We start from the raw sequence: 25,535 nt of genomic DNA, 5'->3' as shown, positions 1-25,535 counted from the left end.
CTGTAGGGCACGTGCGTGCCCATGGCTAGTTTATATATAGGCTGAACTTCGGTCGAGAGTCACAAAATTCGATACTTGTATCTATATTCATAAATTTATTTTTAAAAATTTTAAAAAAATTATCCAATATACTCTCTTAGATTTGAAAATTTAAATTTTACTCCCAAATATTAGGCATTTAAAAAAATAAAAAGTTAAAAACGATTTAGAGAAACGAAATAGATATCCGGTGTCAGTTTTCTCAACTGTCTCCCACAGTCCCACTCCATCCATGGCTACCATACCCCAACCTGAGCTCTTCTGCCTCTCCCCCCGGAGCCACTCAACTCCCCCATCGTCAAAGCACAAGCACTGCAACACTCGCAGAAGAGTTCTGGTAATGTGCGATAAGGCGAAGAACGAAGCAGCGTGGGAGGAGGAGAAGGTAGGGTTCGTTGACTACGACAGGGGCAAGCGCGAGGTGTGGACTCGAATCAGCGGCCTCAGGAAGGACGACATTCCGAAGAGGTACAGGCTGAAAGTGGAAGCCGACAGGTTTCAGAAGGACTGGGCCGTCTCTGAGGTGGTTCGACAGGTTTTGGAGCTCAATCATTGGAATGATATCGAAGGTCTCTTGAATCGGTGGGTTGGCCGCTTCGCCAGGAAGAATTTCCCTGTTCTTATTAGGGTAATTCATTCATCCACTCATTCATTCCTCTTCCCAGTTTTAAGTATCAAATAATCAAAAACTTGAATTTATTGGATATGTATGTGATGATTTCATGTTCTGACGCCCCGTTTGAAAGTTTTGTTGAGAAGAGTAATCCTGATTATAATTGGGGTGTATAAGTTTTCTGGCTTCTCATTGTGCCGTTTGCTCGTTGTAGGAGATAACCCAAACGGGGTCTATTGAACACAGCGTCAAAGTTTTTAAGTGGATGAAAAATCAAAAAAACTACTGTGCTCGAAATGATATCTACAATATGATGATTAGATTGCATGCTAGACACAATCAAACTGACCAAGCACGTGGGCTGTTTTTTGAGATGCAAGAGTGGAGGTATGTTAGGTGCTTTGGCATTCGTATTTCTGAGGAGGCATGCTCGTACTCTTTGTATCACACGATTTAGTTGTGTAATATCATATGATTGTGTATAAATCACTTATTCCTTTATCAATTCCGGCTCCATATTGAAGTTGGTATGCCACCATTTTTTTGTGAAGTTTCTGCTTGTGCATTGCAGGTTTTCTTTAAAGTAGTTGTCAATCCAGATAGATTGCCCTCATTAATTGTTATTGATGACATTGTAAAGCATTCATGGTGTTCTCCAGATGATCATTATAATCCATTAGGGCTTATCACAAGCACAACCAATGACTGCAAGAGAGGAACAACTGCTTTCTACATCACACTTTGTGCATGATTAACTTCTCAGTTGTTGTTCTAGTGTTCGTCATGATCTGGTTGAACTCTGCTGTAGATTTTAGTCACTTGGAAAAAAAAAAGAAAACAAAAAACGAAAACCACTTGATATGGTTATGAATTATGTCATATTTCAGCTTGAAGACACCACATTACACAGCATTGTACAGTAGGAACTTTTTTTTTTTCTTTCTTTTTTTACCTTTTAGTTGGAAATGAATATAATTATTGGTATTGAAGCAAATACAAGAGAATATGCATAAAAATATGCAATGACTTTGCCCCCAGATCATGAAGACTTTCTTTGTGCCAGAATGGCATGGTTTCTCGCTTTAATTTATGAATGATGAGCTTTCAGAATATAGAACTGCAAAGAGGGTTGGAAGGGGCAACCATGATTGTGGAAAGGGTTTGCTGCTTGGCAGCTTTTAAAGTCTTTTCCTGCAATGCGATTGGCATATAATTGAGGATGAATTTTCGTGTTCAAGAGGGTTATCAGGCTCATTTTGTGCATAAAAAATTTGCATTCTTGTTGGGTAGAAATGCTGTTTTGATCAAAGAAATAAAAAAGGCAAAATGGCTTCCTCCTGGCCATTGAAGGCTTGGATAACTAATCTCGATAATCATTGAAGTTTTCAATGGTTAATGGTGGAGCTTGGATGGCATTCTTTGGTTTCCTTTTTTGCCCACCCATTTTCTGCTCCTGGAACAGACATTTGCAACACTTGATTGTTTCTTGCTCAATATTCAGCCCTTGGATTGGCAAAGCATTCCAAAAAAAAAAAAAAATCCAATTTTTACCTTTGTCTCCCATTGATTGCTCATAGAAACCAAGCTTTCTTGAGGCCTTATAAATACTCCCCCACAACTATTTTCAACCATCAACAACCATTCAAGACTTGTGAATACTCTTTCAGTACTCAACATGTCCTCTAATAAAGTATTTGGGCAAGAGACAATGACCTCCTCTAAGTTCTAACAAAAAGATGCAGATCTCCATGAGGTTTCAAAAATTCCACAATCCTTGCATGAGGTTTGGCAAAAATATGTGGATCTTCCCACACGTTCCAAAAACCCCATGAACTTCCCTTGACATTTGATATTTGGACAATTATACCCCCATCTTCAAGCTTGCCTTTTTGCAAATATTAGGGGAGATCCGCACCTTTTTGTCAAACCTCGGGAAAGGTTCATAAGAGTTTTTGAAACCTCACGATGTATCTTTTTGCCAAAAGGCTAAGGAATTTTTTAAGTCAACATTTTTTTCCAAACCTCATTATCTTTTGCCCAAAATATTTTGAGCCTTTTGTTCACTTGACTAGAATATATTCCCTCAACATTCTTAGGTCCTCACGTGTTAGATCTATCCTTTTGATAGATAAAGTGAAATTGAACTCTTATTATGTTCCCTTGATATCGTAAGAGATTCAAAGCCTTAAGTCTACCCCTTTGCGTATCCAAAGCATGCTAAGCTTTTGCCTACTCAATAGGAAGTGGAATTAAAAATTTAGGAAAATCATAGTTCACCCCCTCAGGGACGTAAGGTAATTTTTTGATGCATGAGGTGGTGTGTGTCATTTCTACCCCTCCTCTTTGATTTAGGTATTATTAGGGATACTTTTCCAGATGCTATGATTTCATAAAATCATTTTTTTTTTTAAAGTTTGTTCTAAAAAGAAAATCCTTTGTTTGATCAAAATTATTCTAAAGAAGACATTTTTTTTTTTTCAAAATTCTAATTTTTTTTTCTTGAAAGGCTCATCCCCATCAAACTTTGAAAGTTCTCTACTTCTCTTGAAAACCATTCCTTTTTTTTTTTTTTCTAGTAACTTTGTGTGTCTTGAAAATTTTCTATTAACATGTTTAATGGAAAATAGCTTTAATAATGTCTTGAATCAGTCTCCATATTAGTTGCACTACATGGCCTTTGATCTGTTATTCAAAAGAGGCTACATAGTGGATTTCACCTCAAGTCAAAGCCAATTTCCTCAAAAAACTTAATGTCCCCTTCTCACTTTTACTCTTTAATTTCATAGACCAAACTCAAAGGAGAATCTAGTCCAATAATGAGACCTATTTCACAAGGTGGACGCTTAACTTGTTCCCATCTCATTAGCTCGTTCCTGAGTATATCCCATGGTTAATGCGAACTAGTGGGCATAAATGGAGTCACTTTATTTTTTAAAGGATGACTTTAATTTTTAAGATAACTTTTTTTCTGTTTCTCTTCTTAAATGAACTAAAGTTGTGGTTCTAGTAAGCCCAACATCATTTTGTGAACCAAGAGTTGACCTTGTGCTGGTCTATGGTTCTCATAGTAGACACCCCATTTGTGGCTACAAATTACAAATATGTATTCAATTTGTGTGGAACAGTCTAAAACTCTTAGATCCTTTGGCTCTACATTTGGGGAGCAGAGCAATGTTGAATATTTGTTTATTATTTTTTTTTTCTAATTTAGATTCTTTTACTAATGTGCTTCTTGCATATTTTTTATGCAATTAGTTTGATTGATTACATTTTAGTATTTACTTATGAAGTACGTGGGTAAGAACCATGGAACTTCAGCTCTGTCATATCCTGGCAGGGTTGGATTTTGGTGTTTATAAGCTTGGATCCTCATGGAAGTGGTGTTTCCTACCATTTTAGGTTTGGATCCAGATGGGAGTGCCGCTGTATGCCATTTTTCCTGCAACCAATGCCATGCTCATGATGATGACATTGATGGCAACTACTATACTTACAGCAACAGCATGAATAAGAAAGTGTGCTATTCAGCTTTGAATTGGTTGCTATTGCATCATGCACCCTATATGTTAATATGCACATTGAGAAGTTAGCTTATTATTTATTTTTCTTTTTGTGATTAAGTGATAATATTTCCTTGGATTTCCTTTTTTGCATTTAATTTGGAGCTTGCAAAAAATTAGATAAATTATTGACTTTAATCTTGGATATACCTCTTCTTCTGCTAGGTGCAAACCTAATGTTGAAACTTACAATGCTCTCATCAATGCACATGGTCGAGCTGGTCAATGGCGTTGGGCAAAGAACATCATGGAAGACATGCTTCGTGCAGCTGTGCGTATTTGTTCTCCTTCATAATTAATCTTATTTACTATGATTTGATGTGAGCTTCATTCTTTTGTTCTCCTTCCACATTGGAATGGGAGATTCTGGTGATAAAATGTTTGCAATGACATCTCACTTTTGTTATATGTTGCTTTTTGTTACTGTACAATCATTTTTATTGACATCGTATATCATTAATCACATTCTATTTTTTGTTGGTGATCGATTTGCTTGAGGTTTACAGTGACGGTGCTGGTTCTGAGTTGTTTCTTGCATCCATGTTTGTGAACATGCATGGCAGGACATCTTAACACCATAATCCACGTTTACGTACTATGATTGGACTGTTGGAGGATTGAATCGTCTTAGGATTTCAGATTTCTCATTACTTGCTCATAAAATTGCACTGTTGGAGGGTTGACTCATCTTAGGATTTCAGATTTCTAATTACTTGCTCCTAAAGCCTTTTATTTCATTTTCATGTGAGCATCCATCATAACTAAATTGAATGGTTATTTCCAGAAAACTCAAATTCTTGCATCTAACTCACATAACCAAATTTGTCCTTTCATTTGTGTTAAATTACCACTTTACCTAAAAGCTTAAGCTATTAGGTTGTGGGCCAACAATGTATATCAAGCTTTAACACTCCCCCGCACATGCACGTGGGGAGATACACGCATAATAGATAACACCCATTACAGGGAATATAATAATTTTTTTTTTGAAATACTACATAATAAACCCGGGCAACAAGGCTAGAACCCAGGACCTCCTTGGTAACTAGCTCTGATACCATGTTAAATTATAACTTTACCTAAAAGCTTAAGCTATTAGGTTGTGGGCCAACAATGTATATCAAGCTTTAACAATTTGTTTGAGATCCTATTGCCATCATGGTGCTTAGGCTGCCATATTCATGGTTTAAACACCAAGTATCCTGTCATGTTTTATATCATTGCAGGCCTTCATGTTGGCTTGAATATTTACTCTAATATTCTTTGATGTATCGTCACGGCTTATTTTTGGCTCTGTTTATATGATCTATCATTCCCTAATTATCTGGGCATGAATCATGCTTGATACTATTGTCCCATTTCCATTTGTGCAAATTATGAAATGCATGTAGAAACTGTAGTAAAAACTTCCAATTCTTTATAATCTATCATTTTTTATCCTTCCTATTTTTTATCAAGCCAGCTATTCAACATTATTCTGACGATGTTTTTGTGATCTTAAAATATGCTTGCAGGTTCCCCCAAGTCGATCAACATATAATAACTTGATCAATGCTTGTGGTTCAAGTGGAAATTGGAGGGAAGCTCTGAAAGTCTGCAAGATGATGACAGAAAATGGAGTGGGGCCTGATCTCGTGACTCACAATATTGTTCTATCTGCCTACAAGAGTGGGGCTCAGTATTCAAAAGCTGTCTCCTATTTTGAACTAATGAAAGGGACCAACATCCGTCCAGACACAACCACCCTTAATATTGTAATACATTGCCTTGCAAAACTTGGACAATATGGGAAAGCTCTGGATATTTTTACTTCAATGAGGGATAAAAGAGCAGAGTGCCGTCCTGATGTTGTAACATTCACTAGCATCATTCATATGTTTTCTGTTTGTGGGCAAATTGAAAATTGCAAGGCTGTATTTAATACAATGATTGCAGAGGGTCTAAAACCCAATATTGTTTCATATAATGCACTAATTGGTGCATATGCTTCTCATGGGATGAGTGAGGAGGTCCTATCAGTTATAGATGAGATGAAACAAAATGGCTACTGGCCAGATGTTGTTTCTTATACAGCTTTAGTCACTGCTTATGGGAGATCACATCAACCTGAGAAAGCCAGGGAAGTGTTTGACATGATGAAGCGGAGCAGGTGGAAGCCAAATCTAGTAAGTTTCAATGCTCTAATTGATGCCTATGGGTCTAATGGTTTTTTGGCTGAAGCTGTAGATGTCTTACGCGAAATGGAAGGAGATGAGATTCAGCCAAACATAGTTTCAATAGGTACACTATTGGCTGCCTGTGGTCATTGTGGTCAAAGGGTGAAGATCGATTCCATACTTTCAGCAGCTGAATTGAGAGGCATTGAATTGAACACAGTTGCATATAACTCAGCTATTGGGAGCTATATGAACATTGGGGAATATGAGAAAGCTTTAAAATTATATGGATCTATGAGAAAGAAAAAAGTAAAACCTGATTCCGTTACTTACAACGTGTTAATTAGTGGTTGTTGTAGGATGTCAAAATATGGTAAGGCAGTTGAGTTTCTTGATGAAATGATGGAGTTGGAAATTCCTTTGTCCAGGGAAGTGTACTCATCACTAATTTGTGCCTATGGCAAACAGGCAAGTGCTTTTTCGCATGATTTGCTGTGGCATGACCAAGTCATAACTTTTTGGAAACTCATCCCTTTTTCTTCTGTTATTTCTCAGGGCCAACTCAGAGAAGCTGAATCCATGTTTAAAATGATGAAGATGGATGGTTGTCCTCCTGATGTTGTTTCATATACCACAATGATATGTGCATATGATGCTGCTGGTAAGATAGTAATTTATCTGCCAATGCACTTTGAAATAGAGGAATAAGACCTTCTGAAATAGAACTTTGGGTGATTTTCCTTTTGCAGATAACTGTGAAAAAGCAAGTGCCCTATTTGAAGAAATGGAAATAAATGATATCGTACCAGATTCTATTGCTTGTTCAGCTCTGATGAGAGCTTTCAATAAAGGAGGAAAACCAACAAAGGTTCTTACATTGGCAGTGTTCATGAGAGAGAAAAATATCCCCTTTAGTGAATCTATTTTCTTTGAGATGGTATCAGCCTGTAGCATGTAAGTTCCATTCGCTTTGATTACTGTCTAAGAAATTTTTCATTTGGAGCTCAATGTGTCACATTAGGTTTCCTACGATCCTATTTCTCTTTGATTGTCTGGCTTTCCACTTTTTGTGCAAGACTGATCGTTGCATTTTGAACTCTGAAAGAGTCTGATGATTGCAAACACCTAATAGAGATTTTTTATTTTTATTTTTATTTTTATTTTTTGAAGAATTCAAGCTTCTGATACCTTTTCTTTGAAAAGTGTAGAGATAAAAAAATAAAAGAGGAAGAATAAGGAAGAAAGTGGAGGTATCTATCCCAAAAAAAAATGAAGAAAAAAAAAATCAAGGGTTACAGGTTTTGCCAAATTGGTATGCATTGATATATAAATATCACAAAGTTCTTGATGTGTCTTAAATATAGCAGTCACTGATCAACCTAGCCAATTCCCACTAGTCATTGTTCTGAAGTTGAACCTGGGGCTTCTTCTTTTTTTTTTTTTTTTGCAATAGAAGGTTCTTTTAGAAAGAAGAAAATGTACAATACAGAGGACAAGAAGATCCACCAGTAAGGTCAAAATGAATAAAGTACAAAAGAAAAGAAAAACAGTGAACAATTAATGCAGCAAAGATGTCCAATGCCTCAGAATCAGAATCGAAGGAACCACTGGAAAAACACCAGGCGTGGAGACCCAAGATGAGGAAAAAGAGAAGACTCTGTCCCAAAGCAAGAGAAGAGGGACAGCCTTGTCTGAAAAGATCCTTGAGTTCCTTTCTAGCCAAATGCACCATGCCCATAGCCAATAGAGCACAACCCTGTAAAATCTTACAATCTTGTGTATGTTGAAAACCCAAAGACCTCATAAGAAACAACTCCTCTGCAGTATTCAGGCACACCCAACATTTTGCATCAATGTGAAAAAGACTCCCCCGACCTCCAAACATTGATACAGGGTACAAAAAATGGGCTACAGTCTCACTACTCTGCTTGTGCATTGCACACAGCAGGTGGCCATATTAGGCCTCCTCTTCAATGAATATCTTGGTGTTTATCCAATTCAAAAATCATACTCTGAACAAAAGTGTTGACTTTAAAAGGAACTTTGGCCTTCCCAAATAATTTGTTCAATAAGAAATGAATATCGGTGGGGGTCCAAAAAAGATAAGAATAGAAGGATTTGCATGAAAAAGAAACCAAACAATCAAAAACCATAATATCCTATCCAGCGAAGAGAGGAACCGACCAGGATCTAGAATAGAGATCAAAGAAGCAATTTGCCCCACCTTCCTATCATTAAGATTACAAAAGAGCCAAAATTCCAAGAAATATAAGAATTATCCTCAACTAGAAACTTCCCTCCCACCTTAGTATCCCAACCATTCCTATGGAGGCCATAGTTACTCTTGTTGCGTTATGTCAAAGTGATTCAATTTCTGTAAGGAAAAGCCACATCTAATTTCCTCAAAAGAAATGTTCTTGTACACTAATCTCCCTATCCCCCAGTCCTACTTTTGATTTAGGCTTCCTCACCACCTCCTGACTTACTAAATAGTATGGTATGGTTATTGTTTCATGGGAACCTGTCCTACATTATATCTGTTCTCATTTTTTAGTGAAAATCTTATCTTTCCTTAGTTTCCATTTTGTTGCATTGATTCTTCACTACATTCAATGCTCCACCATTAAGTGCCATAATGCAAGGTTAAGGATCTTAAGGTCATAGTGAGTTTTTTGTCTTTTGGATTCAAGCTCTGAATGAGTTTAAGCATACTCAATTTAGATTCTTTAGAAGTGCTTGCAGATGAGAGGTCCAAGTGTCAGATTCCTTTGTATCCTAAAACTATATTTAGTTCATAAGAAACAAAATTTGATGGGATTTTGTAATCCCTGGAAATCTGTATGTTTGGATATTTAAATTCTAACAACTCCGTATGGTTGTATGCCATTCTCAATTAAATGTCTGGTTTGCAATTTATCTCAATTGGGATAGCTGGTGGTCTTTTTAGCATATGTTTTCGTGTTTGACTTACCACTGTTTGGATTATATTCTATTAAACTAGTTTATAATTCCTCACCCAAGCCACCCCCCTCATACACTTCCCAACAACTGATGTTATACTATTCTTGTGTAAAGGTAAATCCAGTTTCTGGCATCTATGGTAATTTCTGCAAGCTGTACTGGTTTTAAGAGATGCGCTATCCCATGATATAATAATCTATGCATGCAATATGATGTATGAAATTATCCTATGGGAAACTATATCTTTCTTGACTGAAAAAGAAGAATAGCATTAATAAAGAAAGAATGTACAAGTCTGGACTCTGGAGAATAATAAATCCTCCTAAAAAGAACAACAATTTAAAAAAAAAAAAAAACAAATAATTAATACAAAACAACAGACCAATCACGCTAGACATACTGAAAATACCACCTTTTAAGCCACTACTAGCAACAGCCCATCATGAAGCCAAATATGAATCTTATCCCACACTAAGACCAACAAGTCTTATTTCCCTTGTAAATACAAGTGTTTATTTGCATTCAAACCACCCACGGTACAGCGCGCAACCCACATCTCCAAAGGGTAGATCCGTCTTTACTCCTTCCAAACCCTGAAAAAGAAATAGCTAACATATCCTCCACTGACAAGTTAAATGTGCACCTGCTTCTTGCACGAATATTGCAGTCTTTCGTGCTTTGGATATTCAAGTAAAAAATGTGAGGGTTCGTCTTCCTCGTGTAGTCAAATGGTGTTAACCTAGGATAGGTTGGGTTAAGTTGAATGTGGATGGAAGCTGTAGAGGTAACCCAGGTAATTGTGGTGGTGGAGGCGTGATAAGAGATGAAAGAGGATTATTAAGGCAGCTTTTTCCTCATTACTGGGTTATGGAACCAATAATATAGCTAAATTGAAAGTGATTATTATAGGAATTAATCTGTGCAAAGATTTTGGATTTGATCAAATGGAGATTGCCTATGACTCTGCTTTGTTGGTTCAGTGGATTAATTTTGGGAAGTGTTTGGCTTGGAACTTATGGGAATTGTGGGAAGAGCTTGTGTTAGCAATGAGAGTCATACATTACAAAGTGGAACATGTTTATAGGGAGGCGAATCGAAATGCGGATTTCTTTGCCAAGCAGGGTGAATCTGGTATATCTCGATCATATAGTTGTCAGGATGAGCTTCCACAGCAAGTCAAAGGAATGATTCGATTGGATTTGTTGGGATTTCCTTCCTTGCGCTCGTGATGCTTTGTGCTGGTGTTTGTGAAGGTTGTAGTGATTGGTTTATTCCTCGAGATCTTCCAGAGTTTTGTTTGTTTTCCACTTACAGTTGTTTAGTTCTTATTTATTTGTTTGGTTGTTAGTCATTGGTTTATTGGTTTTGAATAAGTTGGTTAAGTCAGTTTTAGATTCTTGGGGTTTGATTTTGTTTTCTCCAAGTCTCAAGGTTGGAACCACGGTATTCCTCCGCCATAAGTGAGGGGTTTTCTAATAAAGATAGGAAGTGCCACCCTCTTTTTCCAAAAAAAAAAAATCCTCCACTGACCACAGACAAACCCAACTTTCCCCTGAAACACCAAGAGTCTATTCCAAATTTTCTAGGAGAAAGAACAATGCAAAAAAAATGAGAGGCAGATTCAAAGAAAACACACATTCAGTGATAAAGCCTTAGAAGGCCTCTACTGTACAACAGATTGTTAATATTTACTGTAGTAAGTGAAACCAACCAAATAAAAGCCTTAATTTTAGATGGAACTCTGACCTTCCAAATACTATGATATAGAGACGAATAGGTTTTTCCAAATCAAAAACTCAAAGAAAGATTAGAAGAAAAATCCCCTAAAGTTTCTAACCTCCACTTTCTCACATCCTTAATATTTGAAGTTTAACAACCCTCCAACAACTTCAACAAAGACACAAGCTGAATCACCTGTCTATTATTCAGAGCTCCATAGAGATGGAACCAAGAAAAATTCTCCTCATTAATGATCAAAAAAATAAATAAATAAAAGAAGAAGAAGAAGAAGAAGAAGAAACAGCCCATTATGCAACGAAGAAAGATGATACAAACAAGGAAACAACACTAAAAGAGCTGAATCTCCTACCTGTGGGTCTTCCCATAAATGAATGTAAAGCCTATTATCCACCCCAAATTTGGTGTTAGAAATAAAATGTGGGTAAAGCTGAGATATACATCTCTGAGGACTCTCAAATAAGATCCAATCCCCACATTAGCTTCTCACGACCATTTTCTTGTAAGCCAAATTTACTTTTAATCAGTTCATGCCAAAGAGATTTCTCCTCTAAAGGAAACCTCCATAACCATTTACTCATCAAGGCAATTTTTTAGACATCAAATTCCATAGACCCAGCCTTCCCTCCTTTTCAGACCTACGAACCACGTCTCACCTAACCAAATGATCCTTCTTCTCCCTCACCCCATGTCAAAGGACACTGTTAAAAGCTTGATATACATTATTGGCTCACAACCTAACAGCTTAAGCTTTTAGGTAAAGTGGTAATCTAATATGGTATCAGAGTTGGTTACCAAGAGGTCCTGGGATCTAGTCTTGTTGCCCACGTTTATTGTGTGGTATTTAAAAAATTATTGTATTCCCTATAATGGGTGATATTATCATGCCTTTATCTCTCCACATGCTGTCAAGCTGCACATGCGGAGAAGTGTTAAAAGCTTGATATATATTGTTGGCCCACAACCTAACAGCTTAAGCTTTTAGGTAAGGTGGTAATCTAACAAACACTTTTCATGATTCTCTCTAAATACGTAGCTACCCCCCACAGTTGATGAGGATAATTATATCTTATCTAGGCTTCTGTCCTGGATCATGCAGAATGATAAAAATGATCCATATAGCTGACCTCACCTTGTGGGACCATTACTCAAGGCTTTGTAGTAGTACAGCAACTACAGTCGCTTATACTGCAAACTGAATGTGGTCCAAGAGTACAAACATTAAGGCAGTGCAATTCGTTTGTTGAGTAAACCAATGCCTCATTTATGTTTTAGTCTTATTGAAAAAAGGCTTTTTCCCCGCATGACAGTGGGGAATGAAAAGAAGATGGAGAAAAAGAAAGGGAGGTAACAGCTGGGGCTTTGTTCTATTGTCTTCTCTGTGGAATGCATAGGGATGTCATTATTGTCTTCAAGAGGCAATCTTATGCTGCGTTGGAAGCATGGATTTTGAGCCTTGGATTTGAATTTGTGTGGATTTGAACAAAATGTAATACAATTTTATATTGCGGGTTGTCCAAATCCGCACATATCCAAACCAAAAGCCTCTCCCAAACACAGGGTTAGTGTATTTCAAATTTTCATTTTAGTTTATTTTTCATCCTATTTAAAAAAATAAATAAATAAACTCATTTCATCCTGTTGGATAGGGAAATATAAAACTCTGTTTTCTGCATTATGTCTTCTAGAAGTTGCTTTCATTGGCATCTATTATCGCATGATTTGTTCTCTCATTAAATTCTAGAAGTGTTCCTGTTCTTCAAAAAACTAACACTTTAATTTGGATTCAAGACTACGAGATTGGAAGACAACCATGGACTTGATCAACATGATGGAGCCATCATTGTCTATAGTTTCAATTGGAATTCTTAATCAGCTTCTTCATTTTCTTGGAAAGAGTGGAAAGATTGAGACTATGATGAAGGTACTGAAAAAATTGCTCCCTGCTTGCAAGATTACATTACAAAGCATGCAAGAAACCTATACTTTAGTTCCATCCTCTTTTTCTGAAAAGATTTGAAGTGCGGTTTCGACACAACTGGATTAGGTTTATCAGGCATTTGTGAATGATAGGCTCAGGTCTAGCAAATTCAATTGTAAAATCTAATGCACTATTCTAATTCTGTACATATTCCTTTCCGTTGTTTGTTCATGCAGTTGTTCTACAAGATGACAGCATCAAGTGCAGAAATTAACTCACATACTTATTCAATTTTATTGAAGAATCTTTTGACTGCTGGAAACTGGAGGAAATATATTGAGGTTACTCAAACTCGTCATCTGTTATTGCTTTTCCATGTGGTTTTTTTGTGTGCTTTTTGGTGGTTCCTCGCTGGCAGGGGGTTGGGACACTGCAGAAAAGATGCATTATATTGTTTCCTGCTTACACTCTTCACACTGTAGCCTTATTGAAATTATTTGCATAGGAATTGGTTATACACTGCATTTTTTCCAGAAATTTGAAGTTAAATGGTCAGTTAGGAAATTTCATTGATGCATTCCATAGGAAAGAAAATATTTTCTGAAAAAGGGAAATGGGCTGAGTTATTTTCCATTGGAGTTGAATTTTGGATGTTCATTTTTTCTATTGTAAAAGAAAATATTTTAGGAGAATACAGTGAATTATTATTTTATTTTATTTTTTGGAAGGACTTCCTGTCCTAGTCTAGGTTGTAATTCCTCTTTGAGTCTATTTGGATTAAGGATTTTGTTTGGGAAATGAAGAATGATATTCATTTCCCATTATATTTGCTTTGTATATCAAATACTATTGAAAACAAAAAGTTGTTCTAGCTCTCATATGATTAAAAATTAAGAAAAAGTAAACGTTAATGATGCGTAAAATCAAATTTTTTTCATTGATTTTTTATTTTCTTTCTCACTACCCTTGATAACTAAACATGGAAAAGTGGATTCATTCATATTTTTCCTTTCCTTTTTTATTTTCTTTTTCACTTTCCTTGATAACTAAACATGGAAGAGTGGATTCATTCATATTTTTCCTTTCCTTTTCCCAATGTTTCCAAGTTCCAAGGCCTCAGAAGAAATAAAAACAAAATTAAAAAAAAAAACTAGCAAATTCTAAAAACCCTCTCTTTAAGCCCTTCCCTTCGTAATTGATAGAGCTCTCTAATCTAGGCAGTTTCCTCTGTACTTTAATATGTTTAACCTCTAATTTTTGCTGAAAAGGGGAATTTGCGTAATTAATATCTATTGGAGTTGAATTTTGGGTGTTCATATTTAACGAGGATTAGAGGTTAAACTTACTAAATATATGCCCTGCCTCTGCCTTTCCCAACTGAAAATTAGAGTGGAAGGAGCTTTTCAATGTAAAAGAGAAGGGAATTGTTGTTGGAATTAAGATAATATTGCTGTTATTATTTATGGAGACTATTATGTGGTTTATTCCCTCGTCATAAGAAAGTGAGAACCCCTGCCACCAGGAACACAATTGGGGTTATTCTATTGTCTACTTGCATCATAACCTTGCAAAATGCACAGTAGGTATTCTATTCCTCCCCTTGTTTTTTCATTTGAATATTTGCAGCTATAAAACATTGTGAAGGCATGATCTTGAAAGCTTCCTATTTGCTGATATAAATGTTGGGGTTCACTTTCAAAATTCATGCTAGCTATCATTGCTATATTTGAGTGCTTGAGGCATGTAAGAAGCAGTCAAAATAATGATGCAGGTACTGCAATGGATGGTGGATGCTGGAATTCAGCCTTCTGTTGCGATGTATCACAATATTTTCTCTTTCGCCCAAAAGAGTAGTGGTGCTGAATATGCTGCTATAATACAAGAAAGAATAGGTATTGCTTATACTCGTTTCCTCTGCAAGAGAAAATTGATTATCTTTCAAAAACCTGTATTTGGTTTGATATTTTGCAGTCTGAAATTTTCAACCATGTTAATAGACTAATTTGGACATTTTTCTACCCATGCATAACCCTGCACTGCATTCTCAGTGTTGAATCATATTTGTGGATTTGAACAAAACTCAATACATTTTCAATGTTATATTAAATTTTATCCAAATCTATTACAATTCCAAATCGCCAAATCCATTCTTCTATGCATTGCTTCAGTATCTACCCAATATATCGCAAGTATTTAGATGTTTCTATTTGGGCTAACTTCTGAAGTTCCAAAATTCTACAGAATCCTTGAAGAGAAAATCTGGGAATCAAATCTCAGAAAGTAATCTATACAACTCTTCCCTCTGTACCACTCCACTGATGGATGGATCAAAAGCATGAAGCCTCGGCCCATGGGAGTTGGCGACTAATTTCACACCTCCAGACTGCTGCAGCATTTGCTCCTGAAATTTTGCAAGAAACCTGATTTTGATAGTAAAAAATGTTGTCCAAAATTGGCAAATAGATACTGGTTGACACTCATCATGTACAGTTTGTTTATCCTCTCTCTCTCTCTAAATGTAAATATGACTGTAAATTTGTGAATGTATGTATCCAATTTTTTTTGACCACTTTTATCGTTGTTGCAATAATAGTTGAGAGCAATTGAAAAGGAATGCCGTTGGCTTCTAAAACACAATGCAGTTGCTTCAACTACCCAAAGCACGGGCACCCTTGAGACCGCCAAAGTGACTTCGTTTTGGGGGACAATGCCTGATCTTATTGGTGACTACAAAACGGCGTCGCTCTGGGAACAAATTTCAGAACAGTTACTCGTGGCAATGCATTGTGTGACGTCGACAGGTATGGCTGCCTCCCACATGGTATGACAGTTTTCAAATCGGATCCAAATTACAGAACTACCCCGGCTCGCCATCATAGCCGTTGGCCTTTGCGCAGCCTTTTTTTACTTTTCGAGATTCCATTTTACCCACTATTATTACGTAAAACTAGAGGTAATTCGGTAATTGCGTCTACAACTGGACCCCACCTTGCCCCAACTGTAGTTTTCCACCACGGTGAATCCGAACCAAAGCAAAGATCGAAGTCATCAAATGCAAACTCAGTAAACGAATCGCTCTCTCACTGTTCTCAGTCCTTGCTGCTCCCCCCCTCTCCCTCCTCTGATTCTCTCTCTTAGGGTTTCACTCCTTCAGCTTCAGAGGAAATGGCTTCGTCTTCATCTGAACCTAATTTGAAAGCCGAAGGCGGCGGTGCTAGTAGCAGCGGCTGTGCCGCCGGCGCCGGCGGCGGAGGAGGAGAGACTTCCGAAGCTGGAGCAGGGAACGATCAGCTTCTACTGTACAGAGGACTGAAGAAAGCGAAGAAAGAGAGAGGGTGTACGGCCAAAGAGAGGATCAGCAAAATGCCTCCCTGTGCTGCCGGTAAGCGCAGCTCCAAGTACCGTGGCGTCACCAGGTATGTGTGCGTGCGTGTCTTACACTTATCTGGATATGGAACATGTAATCTGTGTTTTACTTTGTAATTAAATATCTTCTGTAGGATTCTGACTAGCGAAGGACGCGAGCACAATTCTATTCTCCTACAAATTTTTTCCTTAATTTCCTCGGTAACCGTGGAGAGCAAAATGGAGAAAAAGTTCAAGAGAATGATCTTGAGTGTCGATTAAAAATCAGATAATCAAATTAAATACATTGAGAGGAATTTGGATCAATCCCTGGCCCTTGTTTTGTTGTTGCAATAACAGGGAAAAGAACAGCAGAGGAAAGAATCAAAATTTTAAGTCTTTTTATCCTCAGTTTTTTTTTTTTCAATCATTATTATTTGTTTACAAAGCAGATACTAATATATTCTTGCTGATCTTAACTAATCAATAAATTGTTAAGTTTTTTATTCTCATTTGCCAACTGATGGACATAGTTGTGTAAGTCATAATTTGGGTTTTTTTCATTCCTTTTATTTTCTCTGTAACCAAAAGAGCCTCACTTTTGAGGAAGTATCCATATAATTTGGATCCTTATTGAACCTTCAGATTTCAATGCACCACTTTTAATTGATAGATTTGAATTCACAACTTCCTAATACCTCCGCAGCAGTTGTCTATGTACCATGTTGTTTGGCAAAGGAAAAGTAGCTGCATGAAGCATGAGCATAAAATCCTGACAAACTATCGCCACAGTAGTTGCTATAATAAAATTAATTGACAGCAGTGTTTCTTTTACCCTATGACAGCATGGAATATCTTACTCCAACAACGTGCATGTTAGTTTCTTTACTCTGATAAGCATCACTGTAAAATTTTGTGTTCTAAACTTGCCATAGATTTGTGGTCTGATACTTTCCATTTAGTGGAATAATAGGCACAGGTGGACTGGTCGGTATGAAGCTCACCTCTGGGATAAGAGTACCTGGAACCAAAATCAGAATAAGAAGGGAAAGCAAGGCATCTCTCTCTCTCTCTCTCTCTCTCTCTCTCTCTCTTCAAGGGTGCAGACACATAGATACATAAAAGCACAAGCACACATGCACAGTTGCACACACACGGATATGTTGGACATGTCAGTAATGATTTTTTACAGTGGAGCTTATATGTTTTTAAATCTAACACTTTTTTTTCAAATTTTGCATGGATATTTGTTGGTTCACACGACTTTTATCAGTTTACTTGGGTAAGTTAGTTGCGATATTCATTTCATAGAAACTGTAAATGCCTTTGCTTTGCCATATTATTGATGTTTTTTAAAAAAAATTATATGTATTTATAGGTGCATATGATGATGAGGAGGCTGCAGCTAGAGCATATGATCTTGCTGCCTTAAAATATTGGGGCCCTGGAACACTAATTAATTTTCCGGTGAGATAATTGTATGTCTAGACCTTCTTGTTGCAGAACAATAGATGCATTATGTTCTATTCTATCACATCCATTTTCTCTTTTGAATTTTTTTTTTATTATGAACTGTTTGTATTTTTATGTTGAAATTAACAACAAGACACCACACAATGCTGCCTGTTTTTCTTTCAGGGCTATGGAAAAATTATGAAATGATCAGATGCATTGCATTTAGATATTCCTAATGTCCCACTTGGATCTTGCTGGATTTAATACTATTCATTTTCATCTCTGCATTAAATACATCTTCAGTACATGTACTTTGTCATGTTAGCGGTTTTCAAAAATGACATCCTTAAATATTGTTCTGATGATATAATTTTTCATGTAATAAACCATGGTGGCCCTGAATACAGGTTACTGATTATGCAAGAGATCTTGAAGAGATGCAGAATATGTCGAGAGAGGAATACCTTGCCTCTCTTCGAAGGTATGTCTATGCTTTTGCAAATATGCATCTAATCTAGAACTATGTTGTTGCTTATAATGTATGCTTGCTGCAGAAAGAGCAGCGGTTTCTCAAGAGGAATCTCCAAATATCGTGGACTTTCCAGGTATGCTTAGACTGCATGCAGAACTTGTGTGTGTGTCCAATTATTTGGTAGATGCATATGCTGTTGGTTAGCTGGTTAGATGATACATCATGCTCTTTTGTTTTGGAAGTTTAAAGCATTGCTCACATTGATTTCTTTGTTAAATGCACAAAATAGTTTAGACACCCATACAGTTACCTACAAAAAATATGTAGAATGTTAAACTGCTTTATATATATATATATATATATCATCAGTGGTAACAACCAATATTCGGCATACTATACACGACTACAGCATAAGAATTGACTTCTTCAACACACACACACACACACACACAACATAAACAACAGAACTAGTGCATTCCTGTCAATTAAGCTTCCTTTTGTTAAGAATTGATATCTTCCATTTTTGATATATTTCAAGGAACTTCATTGAACTTCACTATGGCATGCTTTTGCCTTTCAATCTATATTTGGGCGCATGGAAAGCTCACTTTTTTGACAATATGCCTTTGCCTTTTGTTTTATATGTTGTGCCACCACAAAGTAGTAGATGGGAACCGTCGCTTGGTCGTATTGGTGGAACTGAGTACTTCAATAGCATACATTATGGTAAGTTCTAGCCAAGTTTATGTTTCAGGAAGCCATTTCTTCTTAGTATGCCAGAAAGCAAATGAATCATTTTTAAAAATATAGTCTATGGAAATATTTACAATTCTGAATCTGTTTAAATTTTCTTTACATTTTTTGATCAATTTCCAAATATTCAATGGATCTTGAAAATAAAACAGGCGATGATGCAGTCACAGAGAGTGAATATATAGGCGGTTTCTGTATTGACAGAAAAATTGATCTGACAAATTATTTCAAGTGGTGGGGCACGAACAAATCCCGCCAAGCAGATTCTGTCATGAAATCATCTGAAGAAACAAAACATGGTTGTTCTGAAGACGTTGGCAGTGAACTTAAATCATTGGAATGGACAGTTCAGCCGACTGAACCATACCAGATGCCTCGTTTGGGCACATCCCATGAAGGAAATAGGCATAAAAGGTCTACGGCTTCTGCCTTGAGCATCTTGTCGCATTCTGCTGCCTACAAGAGTTTGCAAGAGAGAGCATCCAAAACGCAGGAAAAGAACACTGATAATGATGAGAATGAAAACAAAAACAATGTCAGCAAAATAGATTATGGAAAGGCAGTTGAGAAATCAACAAGCCATGATTGTGGAAGTGACAGACTTGGGGTTGCATTGGGAATGGGTGGGGGACTGCCTATTCAAAGAAATATGCTCCCATTGGCTCCCTTCTTGTCTGCACCGCTTCTGACCAACTACAATACTGTTGATCCCTTGACTGATCCTATTCTTTGGTCGTCTCTTGTTCCCGTTCTCCCAACTGGACTTGGTCGTACAGCCGAGGTTGGCAATCTGTTACTGAATTCTTATGTTTATGAATAATCATATCAATGACAATGTGAAGGGACTTCCCAACTACCTAATGGTGTAGAAGTCTGTGAAACATACCTTCCTAACATTAAGTCAAAACATTTAGGATTATGAAAGCATGTTTGTGACAAAAGGATGCATCAATGTGGAACAGTGTCATTTTAAAGATATTTTAAATGGAACTAGCATGAAAATAATGTTGTTTTGTTTTCTATGGCAGTAGGAAAAATCTTCAACAAAATGACATCTTTCACATCAGACCCATAAACCTTTAAAAATTAGGTCATTTGTCGTGACTTTTTTGTTTATATTCTTTTGCCTCTATATTATCCCAGTCTATACTATGCAAGCTTTGAGAAACAAATACTACCTGAGATGAGGCATGGAAAATAAATGAACCAGTCATTTCTCAGTTATTTGGATAACAAAAAAATAAAAAAATGGCAGCCCGGTGCTCGAAGCTCCCACATATGTGGGGTCTAGGGAAGGGACGGACTATTATGGGTCTTTATAGTATGCTGTCTTATCTTATATTTTTGCAAGAGATTGTTTCCAGCCTCGTATCCATGACCTTTAGGTCATACAACGACAATTCAACTTTTGCACCAAGGCTACCCTTCGGTTGTTTGAATAATGCTTACTATAAAATCTTCTTTTGCTCCAGTATCTTATTTACTCAATGGTAAGATAAAAGGGAAAACTCATCACTTGATAAATTTGTCTACTGAAAATTGTTCATGATCCATTGCAGGTTACAAAGACTGAAACCAGCTCAACTTATCCGTTCTTTAGACAGGGGGAATGACAACATTTCATCCTTTATTGTTCAACGACTTAGCTAGACAGCAGTTCCTTGCTTGGGTTCCAGCGTGGTTGTGCCTCCTATGTACGGAAGGCAAGAAAGAATTCAACACCACCAGAGTTCGTCTTGGAAATGAGACACTTCTCCTTGCGCATGCGTGCTGTTGTGATGTAAGGGTTTAAGAAATTAGGATGCACAGAAATGTATATGCAAATTTAGAACACATAAAGGGAAATTTCTTTTATTTATTTAGATATAGCTGGTATTAAGTAGCACGTATACTAGGTTACACTGCAGAGTTGTATGAAGTGGAATTCTTTTCTTTTGTTAAAGAGAGGAATTTTTATTTTTATCTTTTGGCTATCTTGTAACTTACATGTTGAGTTGATGACAAATTCTGTGAAACTTATGGCTTTCACATAGAGGAAATGGGCACGTTATCTTTGGTTCTAATCAATTGAAGAAATATTGTACTTTAGAATTGAATAAACGCGCTTATCTTTAATAATTTATTTAATAAACTAGAATGCAATAATATGAATCGAGTAGAATTGAATCAATCTTTATAATTTATATATAGCATTATAATTGTAGATTGTTGGGTAAACGGGTTAGAGTGCACTCACACTGATTACAGAGTGATCTTATATCGTAGTGGATTTTTCCTGAGTGCATACCTAATTCTGGATTAGGACTTAATAGGAAAAATCTCACTTGTTAATGATATACGTTGATTTAGTTTGGTCGGCCAATTAATTAAGTCTAGTTTTAGACCACACAATCCTGTCATGAGGGTAAACATGTCTTATGATTAACAAGCCTAAGAGAGGTTTTTACAGTATATGTATAATTACGTGAACGGGACTATTTTATGCCCAAATGATAATTTGAAAGAAAAACATATATTTATGTGAAAGGGGTCATTTTTGTACCTAAATTATGATTTGAAGGAAACGTTAAGGGAAAGTATATATATATATAACTAAGTATTATAGTTACATTTTTAACGTTAACAAGTTCAGTGTCACAATTGTAGTGTATGGTTAAAAAAATTTATTGTTATAGTTGATGGTAAAAGTTTTATATAGAAATTATAAAATTTACTGTGATTTTAAATGCAGTCTTGAAGTTATAATATTAAATGTTATTTTATGAAATTTTAATATTATGAAAGCTCATTTTGACCACACATTAATAATAATCTTATTTACTTATTAAGTGTCGTCTCACCCCAATCATTATTTTACCAGAAATATGACGTAGCAAGTGTATGTGCAGGAATAGAAAGAGTTGAGTAGAATAAAAATTTAGCATAATATAATTTAGAATATGTTTGTATATTTTAAAATTTTAGAAATTTTAATTTTAATAGTTAAGACATGTTTATAATAAAACTAATTAATACTCTAGTAAAAAAATATAAGATTTATTGTTTCCGCTGAGAAATTTATATAAAGGAACCCAAACAGGTTCGAGTCATTACACAGAGGTCACAAGGCTCCCTATTTTAGAGAGAAGTTCGTCATAATGTAAACAACTTTACCCTTACTTTTTATGTAGAGAGACGGTGTTCTTGGGTTCAAATCCATGACCAAGCAATCATAAAAGGAGAAATCGTATCATTTATCTTAAGTTCGCCCTTAAAATGAATGACACGACTAAAAATAATATTGGGGGGTAATAAATCACCTAATCATGATTAAAATAGGAAAAAAAGACAACACATAGTTGCAAACACAAATTAGGTAAGATAGAGCACGCGAAGAGAAAAACTTTTAAGCAATAATTTCTACACCTAGGATTTAGAATCCACTAATTATAAGAGACATTATCTATGATGATTATTAAAATATTAGCTTAAGCAGTTTAAGTATGTCTACATTTGATTGCCAAATAAATTTTAAAATTTAATTAGGTCAAGTAATAATTACTTGTCGAGTCAAATCCTGCACAATTACTAAAAATCTAAAAATTAAATTTGTTTTTCCAAAAAAACAAATGACTGATTGGATAGTCCAACTAATATTTTTAATAGATGATGATTTATGAATTATTTCCAAAAACAAACATATTTCCATAGTTGTTGGTCCAAAGCTCTATTAATGCCTCGTTGATGAGTTGTGATGGCCCCTCCATGGACTCGACATCAAGCGGAATCGATCGCAACAGCCATGGAGACTCTGGCAAAGCAGGTGGTGTCACTGGCAAAGGAGCAGGCGATGCCATTACATTTGTGTTTCTACAGGCAGTGGAAGCTGATGAGGAGATGGAGGTTGAGTCACTGACCAGATGTCGGTTATAGCAGTACTTTTCCTTGTTCTTCTGCAGGTGGAACTGGAGGTTGTGCTGTTGGTGATGTCATTGAGGAGGCGGCAGCAGTTTTGGAACAAGTGGAGTCGATGAGGAAGACGCTATTACACAATTTCCTATGCTATGCCCACCACCTCGACCCCAACCCTGACACCTACCCCTTCCCCTTCTGTGCCCTTTGACCAATAAACCCATGGCTGTGGAAGTCACTGGTACTGGTTCTTGTGAAACCTCATCTTCTGTTGTCTTTGGTGGCGTGGATGGAAATGGTGATCCTGCAGCACTAGTTATGGCATGCCCTCGATCAATAGAAAGACATTTAGGCAGAGTCTGAAACCTAAATACCTGTCAGTGCTTCCATCGCAGTCTCACTCGCAAAAGAACTAATTTTTCTAGTGCACCGATCATAAATAGTCATCGAGCTTTAAACCTTCCAGTGCAATGCAAATAACTAGTCAGTTTTTACTCGATAAGCAGGACAGAGAGACTTTGAAACAAGACATACCAATAGATATGTTACCCCTCCAGTAGGCTGAAATTGCAAATGGATCTCCTGTTGAATGGGGTAATAAAACGAAGAGTAATTTTGTGATACTACTCCATGTATGAATGAAGATAACGCACAGGGCACTCTTCTAACTCACCAACAAAAACACACTGCTCGCATTCATCCCACAACCTGATATATTCTGCTTGACATTCTCGCCAATCAAAATGGCATCTACCACGCTTAATCAATGGTATGCAATGCCATGCTGGTATCACAATGCTCTGGAATTCCTTGAAAAAGACCAAATTGTTGGAAAACTCGGTCAGGGTGATGCCACTCAACAATGTCAACGCATATGAGAGGTGCCATGGTCCGGCACACATGCTGATCCATGGTACATATATGTGGCAACAGTGCAAGTATCTCAGGAGTGTATGGTTGACATATCATCTGAAAAGTATATATGTCCCACAATTAATTGTAAAATACATAATTTAAATAAAAAAATTAAAAAATTAAGTCATAAACCTGATCATCTCTTTATTGATCGTGCTGATCCCTATAAAATGTCAACACCACAAAGGTTCCCCTTACAAGTGAAAGGAACCCTCTACCTGATAGAAACACATGCCCGCATGAGGCATGGATCAAACATACACACTAATTCAACATCCTCATAATACCTGTATCCTATTGGGTCAGTACGAAATGGCTCCTCATTGACTGCAGCACTCTCTGCTGCATGCCCTGCAACTGCCGCCATATCCCCTGCACCCTCACATGTTGAGGCAACTAAATCCTGAGATTGAGCAGCAAGTCTATCACGCTGATCAATATGCAATCATTCTCATGCCCACAGCTGTAATTTTTTATAGAAAACAAAGTTGTTTTATCAAAGACAAGGAAGTACAAAAAGGACCATATATTGCTTTCATATATGCAAGCATACTTAATGCAATAAGGATTACTGTAGATTAGGAAGATGAAAGGTACACCTGCAATAGGACGTGAGGACCAGAAATCTCAACTGCACTTGCCCTACTTGCAAAAACAGAGCTCTCGATACAAGTGTGCAAGTGCAGCACTACCCCAACTCAGTCGTCCAATAGCCTCAAAATCCTTCACACAGGCAAGAATATCAGGTGAACATCTGATCCAGTCTTATCTGCAAAGAGGCCACCACCCATCAGGCCTAAAACATATGCCCTTGCATAGTGCTTCGGTGTCGCATCATCTGCACCCTGAGGGGGTTGTAAGAAATTACCCCTAACCAACTAATTTTCAAAACCAAACCTTGAAGAGCACCAGCATCTGGTCTAAGCCCCAATAACTCCTCACAAAGCTCGGCCTATTGGCCATCACCACTACCAGTCACTGCATCACCATGCACATGGAGACCAAACAGCTTGGGTATATCCTGTAATGTGAAAGTGGCCTCGCCCATAGCAAGATGAAATGAATGAGTCTCCTCTCGCCATCTCTCAACTAAATCTGTGATCAAGGCTCAATCCAGCTGTATGAAACCAACTCTATATACCCCATAAAAACCAGTCTTCGATAATGTAAGCACGGAGACATTAATCTGAAAGCCACTGCTGCATCATCTTGGCCAATCTTTGTCTTAAAGTCAAAACACCAGGGTTCTATAATTTAGAAAGTAAGCTGCGTGAGTTTGAGTAAATATATAAAAGATTTAATAAATAATAATATAAGTGACCCCAACCTCCCCTTGCCATATGAGACCAGATTTGTGTTTATGTTGAAGCAAAAGCAGTGTCATGTCAATAGGTCCAGGATCTAGACTGCTACCATCACAAGCATGTTGCACCATCATCTCTGCTTGTTCACAAAATAGAGTAATCTACCAACATAAGCAGACTGCATTTAGGGGGTGCTCATCTTGTCCATGTTTATTATGGTTATGGAATGAATGGTATTCTTGGCTTCTTTTTTGGACCCATTCTCTTGGTTTCTTTTGGGGATTATCGCTGTCTGATTTTCGAAGGAATTGGAGGGTAGCTCTTCTGTAATCTTTTTGGTCGTTGATCATTGTTTAATGTGAACACCTTGTCCTCATCCTACTTGTACATTGTTCTGGTGATCAATAAAAATT

At 36.8% G+C, this 25,535-nt stretch overlaps 2 protein-coding genes and 1 long non-coding RNA gene across 5 annotated transcripts; 2 read left to right on the top strand and 1 right to left on the bottom strand.

Annotated features, from left to right (window-relative positions):
* The first annotated feature begins 226 nt into the window (after window positions 1-226).
* LOC131167330 (pentatricopeptide repeat-containing protein At2g41720) lies at window positions 227-15,624 on the top strand. 2 transcript variants are annotated; one of them, XR_009140097.1, is made up of 11 exons: window positions 227-667; window positions 867-1,039; window positions 4,378-4,483; window positions 5,727-6,836; window positions 6,924-7,029; window positions 7,118-7,322; window positions 12,858-12,990; window positions 13,224-13,328; window positions 14,759-14,879; window positions 15,229-15,471; window positions 15,581-15,624. XR_009140097.1 is itself a non-coding variant. In XM_058126098.1 (10 exons), the coding sequence occupies exons 1-10, from the start codon at window positions 272-274 to the stop codon at window positions 15,324-15,326; spliced, it is 2,553 nt and encodes an 850-aa protein (XP_057982081.1). In that variant the 5' UTR covers window positions 227-271; the 3' UTR covers window positions 15,327-15,556. The 2 variants fall into 2 exon arrangements, 1 of the variants encoding a protein (XP_057982081.1); XM_058126098.1 differs by lacking the exon at window positions 15,581-15,624 and having other exon boundaries at window positions 15,229-15,556.
* LOC131167332 (AP2-like ethylene-responsive transcription factor At2g41710) lies at window positions 15,619-21,072 on the top strand. The gene is made up of 9 exons (XM_058126099.1): window positions 15,619-15,788; window positions 16,142-16,403; window positions 17,306-17,388; window positions 17,711-17,799; window positions 18,195-18,268; window positions 18,342-18,392; window positions 18,924-18,985; window positions 19,165-19,793; window positions 20,572-21,072. Exons 1-9 carry the CDS (start codon window positions 15,695-15,697, stop codon window positions 20,623-20,625), a joined length of 1,398 nt encoding a protein of 465 aa, XP_057982082.1. The 5' UTR covers window positions 15,619-15,694; the 3' UTR covers window positions 20,626-21,072.
* A 1,436-nt stretch (window positions 21,073-22,508) lies between these two features.
* LOC131167329 (uncharacterized) lies at window positions 22,509-25,159 on the bottom strand. 2 transcript variants are annotated; one of them, XR_009140096.1, is made up of 5 exons: window positions 24,418-25,159; window positions 24,106-24,281; window positions 23,438-23,872; window positions 23,278-23,362; window positions 22,509-23,207 (listed from the first exon to the last, which is right to left on the bottom strand). It is a non-coding gene; the product is annotated as an uncharacterized LOC131167329 (long non-coding RNA). The 2 variants fall into 2 exon arrangements; XR_009140095.1 differs by having other exon boundaries at window positions 22,509-23,362.
* Between the last annotated feature and the right edge of the window lie 376 nt (window positions 25,160-25,535).

Source organism: Malania oleifera, chromosome 11 (assembly GCF_029873635.1).
Source record: "Malania oleifera isolate guangnan ecotype guangnan chromosome 11, ASM2987363v1, whole genome shotgun sequence".
NCBI classification, from domain to species: Eukaryota; Viridiplantae; Streptophyta; class Magnoliopsida; order Santalales; family Ximeniaceae; genus Malania; species Malania oleifera.
The sequence above is the reverse complement of the archived record's forward strand: the minus strand, read 5'-3'. Positions and strand labels throughout refer to the sequence as shown.